The sequence below is a fragment of the Brassica napus genome, chromosome A5, assembly GCF_020379485.1.
Source record: "Brassica napus cultivar Da-Ae chromosome A5, Da-Ae, whole genome shotgun sequence".
Taxonomy (NCBI): Eukaryota; Viridiplantae; Streptophyta; class Magnoliopsida; order Brassicales; family Brassicaceae; genus Brassica; species Brassica napus.
The window spans coordinates 12,943,962-12,964,986 of NC_063438.1; the positions used below are offsets into that span (position 1 = coordinate 12,943,962).

Consider the following 21,025-nt stretch of genomic DNA (forward strand, 5'->3'; position numbering starts at 1 on the left):
CTGGTCTTTGATTGAGACATGGGCTACTCGCAGTTGTCCGGAGGTGATTTGGTTTCTGATGAAATGGTAGTCGAGGGCGAGATGTTTCATCCGAGCGTGGAAGATGGGGTTGGCACATAGATACGTTGCGCCCACGTTGTCACAATATATGACTGGAGGTGACTGAACAGTAATACCAAGTTCTTCAAGGAGTGAACATAACCATCAAACCTCAGCAGATGTGTTAGCAACTGATCGGTACTCTGCTTCAGTGGAGGAGCGAGCCACACCTTTTTGTTTCTTCGAGGACCAAGAGATGGGGTTTTTACCGAGATATACGATGTATGCTTGTGTGGAGACATAGTCATCTGGATCACCGGCCCAATCGGCGTCCGAGAAGGCGTGAAGATTGTTATTGTTGCGCCGGTGAAAGAAGATCCCATGAGACGACGTTCCAGCAAGGTACCGAAGAAGTCGTTTTGCAGCCTGCCAGTGCTCAGATGTTGGTATGTGCATGTATTGGGAGAGGCGAATAACGGCGTAGGAGATGTCTTGCCGTGTAAGCGCGAGATACTGAAGACTACCAACGGTCGCTCTGTAAGTTGTCGGGTCTGATAGAGGTGTCCCGGAGTTGAGCGAGAGCTTGGGAGATGTTGCCATAGGGGTGGTAACTGGTTTTGCATCCAGCATGTTGCAGCGGGTGAGAAGATCCAATATGTATCGACGCTGAGTGAGGTGTAGACCCTGTGGTGTTCGGTGAGCCTCAAGACCGAGAAAGTAGTGAAGGTCCTCCGGGTCTTTGATGGAGAACCGCGAGGCGAGGGCATCTAGAGTATTTTGAATGTAGCAGCTGTTACTCCCAGTGACGATGATATCGTCGACGTAGACAAGAATATACGTCATATGAGACCTGTGCTTGAGGATGAAGAGAGATGCATCTGCGAGGGAGTTGACGAAGCCTAGCGAGAGTAGATAGTTACGGAGTTCCTGGTACCATGCTCGCGGAGCCTGCTTCAGTCCATAGAGGGCTTTGTGGAGGCGGCATACATGGTTGGGGTAATTGGTGTCGATAAAACCTTCTGGTTGGGAGATGTAGACTTCTTCAGTAAGAGTCCCTTGAAGAAAAGCGTTGTTCACATCGAGCTGCTTGATCGGTCAGTCTCTTGTGATAGCAATGTCAAGGATGAGACGGATGGTGGATAACTTGATCACTGGACTGAACGTTTCAGTGTAGTCGATGCCTTTGCGCTGGTTGTATCCCTTTGCGACAAGCCTGGATTTGGGACGGAGAACAGTACCATCAGCAGCATATTTATATTTATAAATCCATTTTTATCAACGATGTTCTGATGTGGAGCTCAGGGTACAAGAGACCATGTGCGATTCTGGACTTGCGCATTGAACTCGTCGGACATAGAATCACGCCATATGTCATCAGAGAGAGCTTGTTTGACAGTTCGTGGTTCAGTCATGGAGTATTTTGATGCCGTCAGTCCATAGCGAGTGTTTGGCTTGATGATGCCTAGCTTTGCACGAGTCCGCATTGGGTGGTTGTTGGCGATGACCGGTGGGTCTGGTGCAGGAGATGGTGGTGCTGGTAATGGTGCTCTGCTGTCAGAGGTTGGACTGGTTGGTGAAGAGGAATGAGTAGCCGGAGCGGGAGAGAGATTGACGTCATGTTGTTGCTCAGTAGATGTAGGCATTTGTTGAGCTGGAGAGGGACTAGACCGTTGTTGTGTCTCTGACTGTGGTGTTGTGTTTGCTGTCTGCTGCTCAGGTTGCGGTGGTTGCGGTGAGAGATCTGAGCCTAGGGGCGCCGCGGAGGAGTCTACGAGTGGAGGTGAAGCGATCGGTATGTTTGTTGCTAGTGGTTGCCAAGGCTCAGTGTTGACAGTGGGATCAGGTTTGGGTTTGGTTAAGGCTTGGAAAGGGAATTGGGTCTCATCAAAACGAACATGTCGTGAGACATATATACGTCCTGAGAGTGGTTCAAGACAGAGGAAAGCGCTCTGAGTTAAGGAATAGCCGAGAAAAATGCATGGGCTTGAGCGGGTTTCAAGTTTGTTGGACCGATATGGGCAAAGCCATGGGAAACATAGGCAGCCAAAGATCTTCAGTTTTGTGTAGTTTGGGGCAGTTCCAAAGAGTGAGGCATAGGGCGAGGAGAGGTTTAGAACGGGAGTTGGTAAACGGTTTATAAGGTATACAGCTGTGGAGAAGGCATAGGACCAATATGTGTTTGGGAGGTTTGCGTGATGAAGTAGGGCGAGACCGGTTTCGACAATGTGTCGATGTCGACGCTCGGCCAGTCCATTGTGTTCCGGAGTGTGGGGAGGGGAGGTAAGTTGGGTTATGCTGGAGAGGGATAGAAAATCTCATAGGGCTATGAATTCTCCACCATTATCGGAAAAGAGAGTTCTGATTTTGGTGTTGAATCTGTTTTCGGTGAGGGCTTTGAATCGGATAAAGGTTTCTTTGACATCGGATTTGAGTTTGAGAGGGTAGAACCAGGTGTAGCGGGTGTAGTGGTCAACAATCACAAGATAATATTTGAAGTGGTCAATGGATGGTATGGGTGATATCCACAAATCGGTAAAGAGGTATTGAAGTGGTTTTGAGGAGGAGATTGAAGTTTGAGAAAATGCTAGTTTTTGACTTTTATTTGAAAAACAATCAATGCAAGACAACGGTTTTGATAAGGAATCAGAAAGCGGTAAAGAAAAATTGGAGACAATGGTTTTTAGGATAGGTAAAGAGGGATGTCCGAGTCTTGAGTGCCAATCATGGACCGACGTTTTCACTGTTGGAGTTGCAAAGTAACTCGCTGCTGTTTTCTGTATTGGCCACTCGTAAAGCTCCTCCCCTAGTACGGCCTTGGAGTAACGAGGCCTCCGAGCTGAGATCCTTCACCTGAAAGGAAGCCGGGAAAAATCCAACCGAGACTTGATTAGTGTTGCAGAGTTTTGTATACAGAAACAAGATTCTTATGAATGTCAGGAACGCAATGAACATTCTTAAGAGACAACGGTTTAGTAACAGAGGGAAGAAAAGTTGAACCGGTGTTGGTGATGGGGAGGGCAGAGCCGTCGCCAATGATTACTTCCTCACCACCATTGTAGGGCTGGTGGAGAGATAAGTTTGCAAGGTCTGATGTGATGTGGTGTGTGGCACCGGAGTCAAGAATCTAAGGAGAGGCAGTCGCCACATTAGCGCGAGGGTTCCAGTTAGCTGTTGGCGTCTGTGGTGTTGGCAGCAGTCCACGGTAGGAGGAATAACCCGTTTGGAGTTGAGGACAACGTCTGGCAGAGTGACCTTGCGTCCCACAGAGTTGACATCTGCCAAGGTAAGGACGCGAGCTCCGGTTCTGATCATGACTGCAGTTCTGATCATAGTTGCGGTTGTTTGACCATGGCTGATTCTGTTTCTGATTTCCTCTTGCGTTGTAAGGTTTGTTGCGATTGTTGGTGTAGTTCGCAGTGATGGGCAGAGGTGTGAGTGAGGAGGTGTTGGAAGCGGTCTGAAGCTTTGCTTCATGATCAATGAGTTTTTCATGAAGTTCGGTTATGGAAGGCGGCGTATCACGGCTCTCTGTCTGATCAACAAGTGACTTGTACTCCTCCGGGAGACCTTGGAGAACATAGTCGATTTGATCCTCATGATCAATGATTTTGCCAAGAAGAACGAGCTGGTCAAAGCGGGTGGTGAGTCCTTGAACGTATTCATCAATGGAGTGCGTACCTTTCGACCAAGTCTTGAGTTGATTGAGGATCTGCTTGACATGACCCCTGCTTGGCTTGGCGTAAGTAGAGGCCAGGGTTTCCCAGATCTCAGCCGCCGTTGTTGCGCGAGAGAGAAGAGGTTGGATTGTGACAACAATGGCACCGAGAAGGGCGCTGTACAGGAGTTTGTCCTGACGTTTCCAGATCGCATATGCAGGATTTGCAGAGACTGTGTCCGCTACGGTGATTGTAGGAGGCGGCGTGACGGCAGATCCATCGAGAAAGGATCTGAGATCGTAGCCGTCAATGAGGGCGTGAACCTGCCTACTCCACATGAGATAGTTGGAGGAGGAAAGTTTGGTTACGTTTGTCATGTTTATGTTGACAAGCTTGTTGGAATCGAGAGACATCGTGTCTGAGTTTTGGGAGACAGTTGCAACTGTTGGGTTTTGAGAGTTTTCTGAGGTTGCCATGAGAGAGATGAGAAGAGTTGCAGGGAAAGAGATTGGAGAAGAAGGGGAAGGAGGCGGGGAAAAGAAAATCAGAAGCCTTGCTCTGATACCATATAGAAGTATTGAGTGAATGTATCTTTCATTAACAGAGAGCACAAGCATATATACAGAGCTCACGTAGGGTTTTCCCTAATCACACTTATTACAGAGAATCATTAACGAGATTGATTATGTACAGAATAGGAAACATGGTTATTCCTTGACAGAAAGTGTCTTACAAGCACAATGTGTCTTCAAGTGTAACTGATAAAACAAAATGTGCATCTAAATGTAAAAAAATCTTTTTAGACACCTAACATGGATATGAATTATTGCTTTCGGTCTATTTTAATATCTGAAAAGAGGTTTTATCCATGGACTAGTCTGGTCTCTTCCATAGGTCTGGGATATCCCATGTTAATAAAAAAAAATATAACTATTTCTTACAGAAATATCCAACTAATGTAATTATAACAATTGGGCCATAATTGACTGTTTAAATGAACTAAGAAATAATCGCACACAAGACCTAAAAAATAGCAGTCTCATATATGTCGACATAACAGTTTTTTTTTTAAAGAAAATATGTCGACATAACAGTTTTTCAGAATTTGAAACGAAATTACTGTTTCTTCCAAAATATCTTTTTTTTTGGGGGTCAAAATTCCTCCACAATTTCTTATTTATCAATGTTAATGGTAGGGAAAATCCCAAATTTCTATTTTTCACATGAAACGATTGCAAATTATTACTAAAACCCGCCGGAAACCCTTGGTTAATCAAAAAAAAATTTACTAATCAAATGCTGTATGTTTGCATGTTAGGAAAAAAAAAAATGCTGTATGTTTGCAATTATTTTTCATAGTTGTATATATCAAATTTTGTGTAAGTCATAAAAATCATAAAATTATCATTATGGACAATCATAGTACATAGAGAGATTTGGAAGACTCGAAGTCAATGTAAACCAAATATATCTGTAAGAAACGCACAATAAGTTTTGATTACAACAACTATTAACATATGCGTAAATGAAGTGAGAAATAATCGTAGAAAAATCTAAATAATAGCAGTCTCAAAAGAGTACTATTTTCAAAACTCAAAAACTAGAATATTTCCACCGCAATGTATCTTAGTAATCAAGATTTTGTTTTAAAAGTCCCTAATATTTATTTCTATTTTTTTCACCGAAAAACAACATATGCAAATGATTAGTAATACAGTTTTAATTATCATAATTTGATCACTTGATTATCCAAAAAAAAAAAGAAGATATTTCTGTAAATACTCGAAAAAGCGGAGAGATTGCATAACAGAAAAGATTCTCCTCTCTTGGCTGTCTTTATTCTTTTTCTCTCAGAGTCCTTTCTCGTCATTTTCTTTACTCCCCATAGACCAACAACCAGCACACGCACTCTGACGCTTTGTCTCATTCGTTTTCGTACAGAAACCCTAATTTCTCTCACCATTTCCGTCGTTTACCTTTGCTTTCCACATGGACAACAACAACGGCATCCAGAGGAGAAGAGCTATTGGGGAAGACGATCAGACAAGCAATCAACGCCGTCGAACTAACCCAGCGGTCATGGTGACGAACGAGCCTCAAAACGACGGCGTCCAGTCCGAAGATGACAACAACAATCGGAGCGGAAGAAGAGTTTGGGAAGACGATCGGGCAGCGAATCAAGTGGTGGTGATGAACGAGCCTCGAAACGACGGCGTACAGACTGGTGACGATGACGACGCACGCCTCCTTCCTCTTTCACTGAGTCTGCGACCACCAACATCCTACTCCTCTCAGATCTCGCCGCCGCCGCTTCGTCTAGCACCACCGTCGCCTGTGATGCAAACGTGGCCGCCACGTTACTTGATGACGCGGCCTTATTTCGCGACACCGCCGTCGTATCTGCTGTCATCGTCGCTCAGCTACTCGACACCACCGTACGCTCCGTCGTTTGATTTCCTCACTCCGGCAAGACCAGTAGCCACGGCGGTTGAGAGTACACGGAGGAGTTACAGATCGCAATCAAGCCGTAACCGCAAAGAGGAAACAATCCCGCCGCCGTATCCATGGGCGACGAACAAACGCGGAACGATACAAAGCCTAGAGAATCTCGAATCGAAGCAGATCACCACCATCACGGGCGACGTACAATGCAAGCACTGTGATAAAGTGTATCAGATAAGTTACAATCTGAGGGAGAAGTTCTCCCAAGTAGAGAACGTCTTCGTGCGCAAGAGGCTCATGAGAGAACGAGCTCCCACGTTTTGGACTAACCCAGACCCGATGAGGTGCGACCTTTGTGGCCGTGACAAGGCCGTCAAGCCGCTCATTGCTGAGCGGAAGAGTCAGATCAATTGGTTGTTTTTGCTTCTCGGACAGATGTTGGGTTACTGTACCTTGGAGCAGCTCAAGAATTTCTGCAAACACTCCAGGAGTCACCGCACCGGAGCTAAGGATCGTGTGCTTTACTTGACGTATCTGGGTCTTTGCAAGATGCTTGACCCTAACCGTGACCTCTTTAACCGCGAAACCTCTAGGTGGTAAGGTTGTTTCTATCTTTTTCTTCTACTTGGATTGTTGCTTTTTTAATTTCGTACATTTTATGTTAATAATTGGGTGAAAATTGCAATTGTATTGCATGGATTTGATCCCTTTGTCGTTTCTTCGTTGTGTGTTATTTGGATTTTGACTTAATATCTCATTTATATATATGATTTTAAGGGATTATAGTAGTTCTACGATGTCTACAACTGCATGGATTATGATTTCTTTCTTCTATCTCAACTTAAAAGCGTTCGAATAAATTTTCATTTCCATTCTTGTGATTTGAACTCAGAATCTTATCGGTCTAACGATTTTATTTTAAGTAAATGTTTTTGTTTTGAACATTTAAGGAATAGTCTCTAAAAAGTTATTATCTTAGATAATCTATACATTTTTCTCATCTCACTCGAAATAATATTTTACTACATAATTTGTGGACAATCGGCCAATCTCTAAAAAGTTATTATTTTCTCCAAAAAAATACTATGTCATAATAATATGATTAAATTTCCAGCAAAAGAAAAGAAGAAGAATACACTGTAGATATATGTGTATCATGGACATATTTAAATTTTCAGTCCACAGAAAAAGTAGTCAGCACAGCACAGCGAGTATTCACATTGCAAGGTTTGAAGATAATTTTTTCAAAAAGCTAATGTAATAGAATATTTAATAAATTTGAAAATTCCGACATAATAATTTTCGTTTGAAGAACTATTAATTAGACTTAAATTTCCAAATTTTAAATATCAAATCAATTTTTTGTTATATAGTTTTTGAATTATTAAAATGCATGTTTGTAATGAAAGTGTTTTCATTCTCTTCAGCCCAACTTATGAAAATGGCTGCATTATGTTTTAAACAACAAATGTGAGATCTTTTACATATTGGAAAAATGACACCGTATATCATAATTTTATTCTTTGATAAAAGCTTTCATGTAAGGCCGGCCATGATTCATGCATGAATCTATTATATAGCCCACATTGTTCATAAGCGAACCGAATAATCTCAATTACATTATCCCTCGTCGAACCTTTTAGTATCTTTACGTATTTACCCCTTTTAAATATCCTTCGCAACGGACAAAATGATTAAACCAGAGAGAGAGAGAGAGAGAGAGGAATGGCGACGTCACAATGAGCCTTCAACCCCTTTCCATGGCTTCTTCTTCTTCTTCCTCCTCCTCCTACACCGAGCCACGAATTCCAGTTAATAATTTATACACTCACATTTCCGTCGTTCGTGGATCGAGATTTTGAGTCCGTCTTCACGCAGATCGGATCGCGAAAGTTTCCTTTATCTGATCGGAGATGGAGGCATTGACGGAGCTTTGCGACATAATAGCGGAGAATCCAAAGCAATTCTCGGAGAAATTAGCTTGGATATGCGGCCGTTGTCCCCAAACCGAATGGCTCCTCGCCGAATCCCCCAGAGTTTCTCGAAGCCACCTCAACGCTGTATTAGCCGTTGCTCGCATCATCTCTAAGAATCCGGAATCAACCGACACTCGCGCCAAATCCGTCGTGACGGACTTCCTCAGCAGCGCTGTTCCCGCGTCCTTCCGCCGCTCCTTCTGGCCGCATTCCTTCCCTTCCCACTCCATCTCTGCCTTCTATTCTGATTTCTTGACCTACCTTTCGTGTGCGGCGGATCTATCGCCCGAGTTCGCCACCGAGGTTGCTAGGTTTACAGGGGAGGTCGTGATAGCCGCCACGAGCTGCCGCGAGAGCGATGCTGATCCCTCCATTTCCAAGGCCTTCTTGGTCGCGCTCTCTCAGAATTTCCCCTCGATTCTTCAGTCTGATGGCGATAAGTTGATAACAATGCTGCTCGATCAGTTTGTTGTGAGCCCCTCCCCCAAGGAACACCAGCGCCAGCAGAACTCGGACGAGACTTCTTCCGCCCACAGCTCTGCCCAAACTGAGGAGTCTAGTCCTGGCTCCACCGTCTCCTCTATGAGTTCCTCGGTGGTGGTTAATGGGGGTAGTATCGTGTGGAAGAGTGGTGTTGATCAGCTGAGTTTCGGATTTAGCGAAGGGAGTGGTGGCTCTAACCCTGTGTTTAGACAACAAGTGGCTTCTTTTGAGGATGAATCCATCGAGAGCTTGGAGATGCAAGAGATTGCCTTTAGACTCATCACTCATATTTTGGATAAAGTCAAAATTGATTCTAAACTTCTGGATCAAGTGAGCTTTATAGCCAAGAAGCAGCTCCAGTCCATGTCTGCATTTCTCAAGGTATCTCTTTTCTCCCCTTATAAATTAGACAAGATTTCTAGGTGAAGTAAAAATTTGGCATGTTTTCACGAGGGTTGGCATGACCGGTGGATCTTTAGTGGAGTATGGATTTCTTTTTCTTGGAAGAGATGATGATTCTGTTTTTGCCTTCTGTTTTTACAGTCAAGAAAGCGAGATTGGAACGAACAAGGCCCGGTTCTGAAAACTAGAGTCAATGCCAAACTGTCTGTTTATCACGCTGCAGCGAAAATGAAAATCAAGAGCCTAGTGTCTCTCGAAACAGATGGAAAAACTTCTAAGAGGTTGGTCCTGGAGACTCTTGCACTGCTATTAGATGCTGCAGATGCCTGCTTGACATCTGTTTGGCGGAAAATGAAGGCCTGTGAAGAGCTGTTCGGTTCTCTTCTTTCTGGGATTGCAAAGATTGCAGTGGCACGAGGAGGGCAGCCACTTCGTGTGTTGCTCATCCGACTTAAACCATTGGTACTGGCAGTCTGTTCACAGGTAATTAAAAAAAAAAAAAAAATCAAACCTGCAGCATTTTCTACTATACTGCGCCTGGAGCTCTATAGAAGCATAATCGAACACATCCTGTCACAAGTTTGGACAGATACTATAGTTCGTTTTAAGTTAATTACTGAAAAACGTTTCTATGTATTTCTAATTGTTTGTTGGAACAGCCTGATACTTGGGCGAGCAATCAAGGGGCTATGATTGAGAGCATATTCAAGACTAGTTGTGAGATTATTGAATCTGGCTGGGACAAGGACCGAGCTCCAGTGGATACCTTCATTATGGGGTTGGCGTCAAGTATTCGTGAAAGAAATGATTATGAAGAACAGGTAACTCTAGTCCTTGCTCCTAACGTGGAGAAAATCATTTTACCTTGCCTTTTAGCTGGTTTATCTACATTCCTTATGTTTCATTGTTATTTTACCTTTCCACTAAGTCTCATAATTTGGTGTCCAGGTTGATAAAGAAAAGCACGTGCCTGCTGTGCAGCTAAATGTGATACGGCTGCTTGCTGATCTCAATGTTGCTGTAAAGAAACCCGACGTAGCAGACATGATTTTGCCACTTTTTATTGAAAGCCTGGAAGAGGGTGATGCTTCGACTCCTAGCTTTTTACGACTCCAAGTATGGTTCCATTTTGTACTATAATATACTGTATTTATCGAACTTTATATCTTTATATTTCTTTTGACATATTTATTTATGCATCTTTGCCAATTTTGTGCAGCTTCTTGATGCTGTTTCTCGCATAGCAACATTAGGGTTTGAGAAGTCTTACCGTGAGACAGTAGTTCTGATGACCAGAAGTTACTTGAGCAAACTGTCTAGTGTAGGATCCGTAGAAAGCAAAACATCAGCACCAGAAGCCACTACTGAGCGTGTAGAGGTAAGTTACTGTGCATGTTTTTGGTTTTAACTATTACACTGATTCTCACAGATCCAGTTGTGCTGTAGACTCTTCCTGCAGGTTTTCTTACAATTGCCAGTGGTCTTACGGATACAAAATTGCGATCGGACTACCGCCATCGTTTGCTTTCATTATGCTCAGATGTAGGCCTGGCTGCTGAGTCCAAAAGTGGCGGGTAATTATATCATCTAGCTTGTATAAACACAGAGTTTTTCACTGTTTATGGTTAGTCTAATAAAGTATTTGTACATAAGAAAACCTGTACAAATTACGAGAAAGCTGCTGGCCTATACGCTCCTAGCAAGGGCTAAGTATTGCATGAGGGATGATCAATGTTATGGTCATGCTGTTAACATCATAGATAAAATAATCATTTTTCACTCAACAATTTTCCTAAAAGCTTAGAATAATTGGACAGTATCCACTTCATGTTTCTCCACCTCAAAAGTTTTGTTCGTTCTTCATATTGACTGGAATAGTTATACAGTGTTTCCTTTTCTTCCAGGAGTGGTGTGGATTTTTTAGGGCCTCTTCTTCCTGCTGTGGCGGAGATATGTTCGGATTTTGATCCCACTTTGGATGTGGAACCCTCACTTTTAAAGCTTTTCCGTAATCTTTGGTTCTATATTGCCCTTTTTGGTCTAGCACCTCCTATTTTGAAAGCTCCAACACCAGCTGTAAAGTCAACCTCCAATTCAGCGAACAGTTCGGGAAGCATGAGTGGCTTGCAAGCTGTGGGAGGGCCTTACATGTGGAATACTCAGTGGGCTCTTGCTGTTCAGCGGATTTCTCAAGGCACTCCCCCCCTTGTAAGTCATTTTTAGAGTTTAATTTATGGTTCACCCTATTATAAGCCTTTTAAATATTGGGTCTACATCTCCCAGGAGATCCTTTTGCTCTTTAATATAATTTTAACTATTTGAACATTGCTCTTTAATATAATTTTAACTATTTGAGCATTGCTCTTTGTAGGTTGTTAGTTCTGTAAAATGGCTTGAAGACGAATTAGAACTCAACGCCCTTCATAATCCTGGTAGTCGTCGAGGAAATGGAAATGAGAAAGTAGCTTCAACACAGAGACTTGCTCTTTCAACTGCCTTAGGTGGCCGAGTTGACGTTGCAGCAATGAACACCATATCTGGTAAAACAAACAAGGAGTTATTGTTCCATATCTGCTTGATGGATTTTAGTGTGGCTATCTTAGATACTTAGAATTTCTTCTTTAAATTCTTTCAGGAGTGAAGGCTACCTATTTGCTTGCTGTTGCGTTATTAGAAATCATACGCTTTATTAGCAACGGGGGTATCCTTAACGGTGACTCAAGTGTATCTGCGTCTAGAAGTGCCTTCAGCTGTGTCTTCGAATATCTGAAAACTCCAAATCTTACTCCTGCTGTTTCCCAGTGTTTGACGGCAATTGTGCATAGATCCTTTGAAACAGCTGTCTCATGGCTGGTATGTAAATACCTGGTCGTACTATTTGAGCTCATCTTTGGCCAAGTGTTTTTTGGTTGCAACTCTATTGCATTCATTCCTTCTACCCCTTTGTATATGCATTTTCGTCTTTTTGTCACCAACACCAGCTCTGCCTTTCTGTTTTCTTACTGCTTCTAAAGTTCCAACAGTATAATGTACCAATTTTCATCTGGTTTCAGGAAGATCGAATATCTCATACTGGGAAAGATGCTCTTAATAGAGAACTGACAACCTATGCACATGCTTGTTTCCTCATAAAGAGTATGTCACAGAGAGATGAACACGTTCGAGATATCTCTGTGAACCTATTGACTCAGCTACGGGACAAGTTTCCCCAGGTAAATGGGTGTACATTTTCTGGTTTCTTTTTCTGTTTCTGAGTCAAGATTTTCTTGTTTTTTTCTCTTTCTTTTGATCTCTAACATATGATCAATTTCCTCATATACACCAGTGGTGTAGTCTGTTTTTAATGTGGATTTTCAAGTATTTTGTGATTTCTGTTTCAACGTTTATCATATATATTTAACTGTTTAATGTCCTCTACATATTCCTCTCCGTTGTACAGCCAGTAGTTTATTTTTCTCCCTCTGTTTCTTTTATTACTGCATTTTGCTACTGTTCCTGACTTTCTGTGTTTGCCTTCTGTATGTGTGCTGTATGTTTGCCTTTTGCCTTCTTCAACTGTTCTTTAGGAATTTTTCCATTTGCTACGTTGTTGACTGACAATGAGAAAATGCAGGTCCTCTGGCATTCGTCGTGTCTGGACAGTTTACTGTTTTCTGTTCATAATAATACACCTTCAACAGTTGTCAATGATCCCGCTTGGACTGCTGCTGTTCGATCCTTATACCAGAAAGTTGTTCGAGAATGGATCATAATATCGCTTTCATATGCTCCATGTACCAGTCAGGGTTTGCTTCAGGTTTCCTTCTTTTTACCAACTCATACTGTCTTCTATTTGCACATTCAAATTTCCTTTTTAAGACAGCTTTCTATTTCTCCAATTCAATCTGTTAGTTTGACATTTTCAAACAGAGACCTAATGTGGAGACATAATTCCTGTCTATGTTCTATTGCAGTGGCATGTTTTACTTCCTTCTACTGTCTTATTATTTCTGTACCATGGTCCCTTTTACATTTACAGTTTCTTACGTTAGTTTCTGAGATTGTCATGAGCCTGTTCTTGGTCCACGTACAAACTCTTAATTGCTTTGGACCTAGGGCTTAAGTTATTGTTCTATGGATTCATTTTGCAAATATTCTCATTGCAGGGATCTTTTCAGTGATTTATGCTTATTTTGAATTGTTCTTGCAATTTCCTTTTGAGTTACAATAGTGTTTCACGTTACTTCTCTGGTTTTTAATATGCACCTCAGGATAAGCTGTGTAAGGCAAACACATGGCAGCGAGCACAAACTACAACTGACGTCGTTTCTCTTTTATCTGAGATAATGATTGGAACTGGGAAAAATGAAATTTGGTCTGGTATAAGAACTGCAAATATTCCAGCGGTGATGGCTGCAGCAGCTGCAGCATCAGGGGCAAACGTAAAAGTTTCTGAATCCTTTAACTTGGAGGTACTTGGTACTGGTGTTGTCAGTGCAACGGTAAAGTGCAACCATGCTGGAGAAATTGCTGGCATGCGAAGGTTGTACAACAGTATTGGTGGCTTTCAATCTAGCACGACGCCTAGTGGTTTTGGTGGTGGCCTTCAAAGATTAATATCTGGGGCATTTTCCCAGGCACCACAACCAGAGGATGACTCATTTAATGAGATGTTAATTGCGCGGTTTGTGCGTCTCCTTCAGCAATTTGTTAATACTGCTGAAAAAGGCGGAGAGGTGGACAAGTCGCAATTCCGAGAAACTTGTTCTCAAGCAACCGCACTACTTCTGTCAAACCTGGTAAGGTTTTCTAATCAAAAATATAGATGGGTGGAGGAGCACATATGTGGGTATCAACCAGCTACTATGTGTTGTACATTCTAATCTCTCTTATTGTTGCATCAGGGGGCTGAGTCAAAAACAAATGTGGAAGGCTTTTCTCAATTACTGCGTCTCCTTTGTTGGTGTCCAGCTTATATATCTACTCCAGATGCTATGGAAACTGGAATTTTTATTTGGACCTGGTTGGTTTCTGCTGCTCCTCAACTGGTATCTCTTGTCCTTGCCGAGCTTGTTGATGCATGGATATGGACAATTGATACAAAGCGAGGACTCTTTGCGTCTGATGTGCGGTACTCTGGCCCAGCTGCAAAGTTAAGGCCCCATCTTGCCCCTGGGGAACCAGAAGAATCACCTGAAAGTGATCCTGTTGACCAAATAGTCGCGCACAGACTATGGCTTGGATTTTTAATTGACCGTTTTGAGGTTAGGATTTATCTCTATACTTTTTCTTATAAAGAAGGAACATGTAGGTGGTTCACCTCAATTCTTATAGTCATTCGTTAAGTCAGTCTAGAGTGTTACTAGTGCTGACTTGCGTTAGTATACTAGTTAAATCGAATATCTCTATCTATGAAAGACCTCAGGTGTCAAAATTGTGGTCTTGGAGTGATTTTGTTTCAGTTGAGAATTTGCTAACTGATCAATAAGAAATCATAGAAGGATATTTGAGTGAGTTTCTTATCCAATGCCTCTTTAGGTTGTTCGACATAATAGCACGGAGCAACTATTGCTGCTTGGTAGGATGTTACAACGGAGTACAGACCTTGACTGGTGCTTTACTCGCCACCCTGCTGCTGCTGGTACCTTTTTCTCTTTAATGCTCCTTGGACTGAAGTTCTGCTCATGCCAAACACAAGGCAATATGCAGAAATTTAGATCTGGGCTTCAGCTATTGGAAGATCGAATATACAGGTTATCTTTTGCTAATTCCTTCATATGAAGCATTGAGTGTTGCACCATACATCTTTGATATGGCGGCAAACATTTGTTTTTTTCTTTACTTTCTTTTCTTGACTATGTACTAATGTTCATTGGCTCTCTAAGTGTTTTGTCCACCTTAGGATTTAACATGAACTGCCTTTGCACAATGCATGAACTGTCCGGGCTATTGTCTGTTATTTTTATGGTCATTTAACATGGCAGTTTTATTATCTCTAAGTTGAGTTTAAAATTTCCAATGTTGCTTAGGTCGATTTTATCATCTCTGTTTTACCTTTGTTTTATTTTTGTGCACGTCAATAACAAATGACGTCTTTTTTACTTGTTCCAGGACTTCTTTAGGCTGGTTTGCTCATCAGCCAGAGTGGTATGATGTAAACATTCCGAATTTTTGTCAAAGCGAGGCTCTATCTGTTTCAGTTTTTGTTCACTTTTTGTCAAGCGAGCTATCAGATTCAAGTCAATCTGATTCCAAAGGAAAACCTCGTGAAAGTGGAAACTTGATTGATGTGGTACAGTAACCATCTATGATTTTTCTACTTTCACCGGGTAACAGTTTTCTGCAAGATATGATGTTTATTTTGGCTGCATGTCTACAGACTGATCACTATCATCCCGTCTGGGGTGAGATGGACAACTACACAGTGGGAAAAGAAAAAAGGAAGCAGTTGCTTTTAATGCTCTGCCAGCATGAAGCTGACAGGCTTGACGTATGGGCACAACCTATTAGTTCAAAGTAAAACTTGGTTTCCTTTCATGACGCTTTCGCTTCTAACTTGTTTTCTTTGACGTACATTTTTGATAGTCTTCCAATTGGCAACGTATTTACAGGGACAGTCCATATTCGCGGCTGAAAATAAGCTCTGAAAAATGGACCGAACATGCTAAAACCGCCTTTTCAGTGGACCCTCGCATTGCTATATCTGTCGCTTCAAGATTTCCGGCAAATGCTGCTGTGAAATCCGAAGTCACTCAGCTTGTTCAGGTATGAATTTACAGATGCTACTCTAAGACTGTAGAAAGACGGATCTTTTACGATTTTATAGTTTGAGGGATAATACGGTACCTCTGGTGTTAAGTTTACTTGAGCTGGTGTTTGCACTATCCCACAAAACCAGTGAGGCATGGTGCAACTGGAAAAAAGTCGGCCATGGTACTTCCAGTTGAATATTTTATTGAAGGGAATGTAGTTTTCTTTTATTTGAATGACTGATGTTATATGAGCTTTCTCACTGGAACTCTTTCATGCAGACACATATTGTAGATCTCCGTACAATTCCTGAGGCATTGCCGTACTTTGTTACACCCAAAAATGTTGAAGAGGACTCAGTGCTGTTGCAGCAGCTACCACACTGGGCTGCTTGTTCAATTACACAGGCTCTCGAATTCCTCACTCCTGCTTATAAAGGGCATCCACGTGTCATGGCATATGTCCTAAGAGTTCTGGAGTCCTACCCTCCTGAACGAGTTACTTTCTTCATGCCGCAGTTGGTGCAGTCTCTGCGCTATGATGAAGGGGTAAGTCTTATCTACAATATATATTTCTGTCTCCCCCTTCCTCTTTCACTCTAAGCATTTTGGGGACTAAACTATTTAAACTATATCATTCGGCTTGTGTGTATTTGGAGTACTGCACCATTTCCTAGAATAATTTATCCAACCATGGTGCTTAAAAAGGATTACCATCAAAACCTTTGTGTGTTGGTCTTTATCTAAACTGACTATTTTCCTATTATTAGATTAGTATTGGATTATCTACCTCACCTTTTCGGAAACCATGTCTAGTCATTTGTTTAATTGGGCCCTTTGATTGCTCGCGGTTTTTCTTGTCGCAGTACCCTCAAACTCTACGGAAATTACACCTCTAGTGGGGCTGGATATTGTGTGATGCCTTGCTTGAGTTCTTTCCCTTTTCCTGGTTTCTAAGATGTTTAACATTTTCATCTTGTTAAATGCAGAGGTTGGTTGAAGGGTATCTTCTTCGAGCTACCCAAAGAAGCGACATATTTGCCCATATTCTCATTTGGCATTTGCAGGTAAGTTTAACATAGTGACATTGCAAGATGTTAATTTTGCTTGAAATTTTTGCGGAGATTTGTTAATTTTAAAATATTTCTTATAATGCAGGGTGAGGCTGTTCAGGAAACACCAAAGGAGGGTTCTATAGATAAGGTTTTGCCCATTATTATATTTTCTACTTATATTTCATTGGTCTTTGTTTCTACGTGGAGTCAGCATCTTACACTGGTTGGCTAGTAGAGTATCTATATTACTGCTGATATATTGCTTAAAAATCGTCCACACTATTAAAAAGCGTTGCCATCTAGTACAATGTACTGGCCATAATTGTGCAAAACAGTATTTCGAGTTGCAATATATGGTGACCTGCAGAAAACGTCTGCAAAGTCCTCTGGTTAGGTTATTCTTCACACGTTATACGAAGCAGCAAATATTCTCGATTTGGCACTTTGACCGCTGCTTATAAGCACATAACTCCAAGATCTCTAAAATGGGTTGCATGACTGATCATAGCCCTGTATTAGCATGAGATTGTTCCTGGATAGTATATTTTGGAAAAAGATGTAGTGAGACGGATAGTAGGTTGTTTGGACAGAGATGGTGGTAGAAACTTTGTTCTATAACTGTGAACTGGTCACCTGTAAAACTCTGAGCTGACCTGTTACTTTCTTCCGAATAATTACAGAATGCAGCATTCCAAGAAATTTTGCCAGAGGTTCGGCAGCATATCATTGATGGTTTCACTCCCAGTGCTTTGGACATGTTCACTAGAGAGTTTGACTTCTTTGACAAGGTTACATCTATTTCCGGGGTGCTATTTCCTCTTCCAAAAGAAGAACGCAGAGCGGGTATCAGGAGGTAGAATTGTTATCTTAAATCATATCATGTTATGGATGGGTCTGCATGTGTTAGAAGCAAGATTAATCTAATACTTATCTATGGCAGGGAGTTGGAGAAAATTGAAATGCAAGGAGATGACCTTTATTTGCCAACTGCTCCTAACAAGCTTGTAAGGGGTATCCGTGTAGACAGTGGGATACCCTTACAATCAGCTGCCAAAGTCCCTATCATGATTACTTTTAACGTTGTTGATCGTGATGGTGACCATAGTGATGTAAAACCGCAGGCTTGCATTTTCAAGGTAAGACCTTGTATGATTTCATACAATTCATTTTTCTAAATTTGTAGGCCGACAGAAACCTATTGTACTGTCATGTGTTTCTTGATTCGTATAGTATTTGCAAAATACCCAAAAGGATAAATCTGTTTGCTGTCAGTCTGATTCTCTCGTGTATTCAGGTCGGAGATGATTGCCGACAAGATGTTCTTGCGCTTCAAGTGATATCTCTTCTTAGAGACATATTTCAAGCGGTTGGTCTTAATCTTTATGTTTTTCCATATGGAGTACTCCCAACTGGCGACGAGAGAGGAATAATTGAGGTAAACTCGGACTAAAATGTGTTTGTCTGAAACTTATTTCTCTTGCTGGTTAAACTAGATATGGTGGCATCAGAAAATTTCACACCTCTTTTCTTTCCTTTATCAACAGGTAGTGCCGAATACACGAAGCAGAAGTCAAATGGGTGAAACAACGGACGGGGGTTTGTATGAGATTTTTCAACAAGACTATGGACCAGTCGGTTCAGCCACCTTTGAAACAGCACGAGAGAACTTCCTCATCAGCAGTGCCGGTTATGCTGTGGCTAGTCTTTTACTCCAACCCAAAGACAGACACAACGGAAATCTCCTCTTTGACGAGTATGTTTCCTCTCCTGCGGTCTCCTTTTGTTCTTTTCAGTTGGTGATATGGACATTACAATGTGTGTTATGGTAATGTAGCGTGGGAAGACTTGTCCACATCGACTTTGGTTTCATATTGGAAACTTCACCTGGTGGAAACATGAGGTTCGAGAGCGCTCACTTCAAACTGAGTCACGAAATGACTCAGTTGCTAGATCCCTCAGGTGTTATGAAAAGCAAAACATGGCATCAATTTGTGAGGTAACTTTCTCGAATCCTCCTCTGTCCTTATAACATGTTTGTTCTGAGAGATACATGTATTTTCTTGTCTGCATAAAAAGCTTGTGCGTGAAAGGATACTTAGCTGCTCGCCGGTACATGGATGGAATCATAAGTACGGTGCAAATGATGCTAGAGAGTGGATTGCCTTGCTTTAGCAGAGGAGATCCAATTGGAAATCTGAGGAAAAGATTTCACCCAGAGATGAGTGAACGCGAAGCTGCACATTTCATGATCCATGTTTGTACCGATGCGTATAACAAGTGGACTACTGCTGGATACGACTTGATTCAGTATCTGCAACAAGGCATCGAGAAGTAACCAGAGTTGCATAATTTGCAGGTAAAATTCATCAGAATTATCTTTTCATTTACTTGTTTGCTAATTCTTGTTTCTCTCCTCCCCTCTCTTCGAATCTTCCCAATGGTAGTTTATTTTAAGGTGAACATTTGAGTTTCTTGTTTTTTTTTTTTTTGGTTTCTTAAGGTTTTGACTTTTGATATGACAAAAGAAAGGTTGGTGTGGGAGTTTTCGATAACTTGAGGTGCAAGCTTGATTCTTTGTAACGAAAACTCATTTTACGTATTCACATCGTCCTGTTTGGAGCAGACACATTTGGTTATTTCCCTAATGAGACGATCTCGAAAATGATGTAAAAAGATATGATATTATTAACATGTGTCGGCTTGTAAGAGGAAAAAAAAAGTCGATTCTTTCCAAACCCTAATCAGTAATCACCACTAACGAGGATCTTCATCAAGCTTTCTCACCTCTCCTCTTGTCTTCTTTTATCGTTTGCCCTCTGTTCCCCAGTTACTCTGAATTTCTTATAACCTTGGTCAGCGGGCTAACCTGCCTCCTTTTCTCTGGACGTTTACAAGTTGAGCATGACACGTTTTCATATCTACTCAAAACAATTATATATGAATATGTTTTCATCCATTTTTTAAAAAATTATCATAACTAAGATAAATTAAAAACACTTTAAGTTTGTAACTTACAAACTTCACGTGTGTTGAAAATTCATCTAATTTGGTGAAAAGAACCTTAATATGAACATTTTGTTATCTAATCTATTTATTTTATAAGAAGGTAGAGGTTAATATTATTCTAGGTTGGCCCATCAGTTAAATTACACAATATGTTATTATTGAAATACAGTGAACTTTTAATAATTAGATGAAACAAATCTGTCGTCAAAAATAAAAAGTAGATGAAATAAATCCATTAGGCAGGATAAGATCTACATATCTTTTCTAATATTTCCTATTTTTAATGTTTTTCATTTAGTATTTTATTATTTTCTATCATATTTTTGTTTTATTTAATCATGGTTTAAACTATTAGATTTTGTAGTTTTTTTGGTTTATGGTTGTCAAATCCTATAAATACAAGAACTTAGTATGTCACATTTCACACATCACATTATAAACAAAAGAAGTTCGAGCATATAATAAAACATGTCTGCAAAACAGATTTTCGAGAAGTTCGACAAGAACAAAAACGGTAAACTCTCGCTAGACGAGTTCCGTGACGCGGTTCTTGCTTTCTCTCTAAACATTTCTGAGAAAGAAGTCACACAAATGTTCAAGGAGATTGATGTGGATGGTGATGGCGAGCTCAGCTCCGAAGAGTTTGCTTCATCTGTTGATAAAATGTTGAAAGAAGCTTTTGCTTTATGCGATGCTGACGGTGACGGAAAGATTACTTCCAGTGAGTGTAGGAGATGGATTACATCCCTCTACAAGGCCCATCACATAACAGGCCCTAGCCCGACAAGGTCGATCAAGCTTAGTCGGCTTAGCGGCTAGAGACGTCAGCTCGACCTCAGAGTACTTTAAGCCGGTCAGCTAAGCCGATCAGCTATACTCGGCTTGGATGAAACAGTACTAAGGCCCACATACTCGGCCTTTGGGCGACGAGGCCCAAAGGATAGGCGCGATTAGGGCACCACGCAGAAGGGCACTATAAGAGAGAAGGAGGAGGCAACGAAAAGAGGACTTTTTGGACAAATCACACACTAAGCGGCTAGATTTAGGGTTTCCTAATCATCTCTTTGATCTTGTCGTTTAAACCTCTGATCTTGTCTCCTTACTTTCGATCAGTCTTGTAACCCACTGTGTTGATTCTAATAAAAACGTCTTTAGTCATCCCATTTTCTAAGTTATCATTCTAATCGACTGAATCCTGTACAAACAATTGGCGCCCACCGTGGGGTTGACTAAAGCAA

At 41.4% G+C, this 21,025-nt stretch overlaps 3 protein-coding genes across 4 annotated transcripts; all 3 read left to right on the forward strand.

Annotated features, from left to right (window-relative positions):
* Positions 1-5,105: 5,105 nt before the first annotated feature.
* LOC125609226 lies at positions 5,106-6,920 on the forward strand. Its single transcript, XM_048780369.1, has one exon. The coding sequence runs from the start codon at positions 5,685-5,687 to the stop codon at positions 6,735-6,737; it is 1,053 nt and encodes a 350-aa protein (XP_048636326.1). The 5' UTR covers positions 5,106-5,684; the 3' UTR covers positions 6,738-6,920.
* Positions 6,921-7,837: 917 nt separating this feature from the next.
* LOC111215628 (phosphatidylinositol 4-kinase alpha 1) lies at positions 7,838-19,520 on the forward strand. 2 transcript variants are annotated; one of them, XM_022719448.2, is made up of 27 exons: positions 7,838-8,977; positions 9,140-9,481; positions 9,658-9,819; positions 9,947-10,114; positions 10,218-10,376; positions 10,445-10,572; positions 10,903-11,206; positions 11,370-11,538; positions 11,634-11,851; positions 12,052-12,210; positions 12,612-12,794; positions 13,249-13,776; positions 13,882-14,241; positions 14,516-14,730; positions 15,089-15,269; positions 15,357-15,493; positions 15,589-15,742; positions 16,009-16,275; positions 16,716-16,793; positions 16,885-16,929; positions 17,462-17,634; positions 17,722-17,917; positions 18,076-18,216; positions 18,326-18,534; positions 18,616-18,777; positions 18,858-19,137; positions 19,282-19,520. In XM_022719448.2, exons 1-26 carry the CDS (start codon positions 8,051-8,053, stop codon positions 19,114-19,116), a joined length of 6,024 nt encoding a protein of 2,007 aa, XP_022575169.1. In that variant the 5' UTR covers positions 7,838-8,050; the 3' UTR covers positions 19,117-19,137; positions 19,282-19,520. The 2 variants fall into 2 exon arrangements, with proteins under 2 accessions (XP_022575169.1, XP_022575170.1); XM_022719449.2 differs by having other exon boundaries at positions 19,311-19,520.
* Positions 19,521-20,255: 735 nt separating this feature from the next.
* Positions 20,256-20,606, forward strand: LOC125608595 (probable calcium-binding protein CML34). Its single transcript, XM_048779013.1, has one exon. The coding sequence runs from the start codon at positions 20,256-20,258 to the stop codon at positions 20,604-20,606; it is 351 nt and encodes a 116-aa protein (XP_048634970.1).
* The last annotated feature ends 419 nt before the right edge of the window (positions 20,607-21,025 follow it).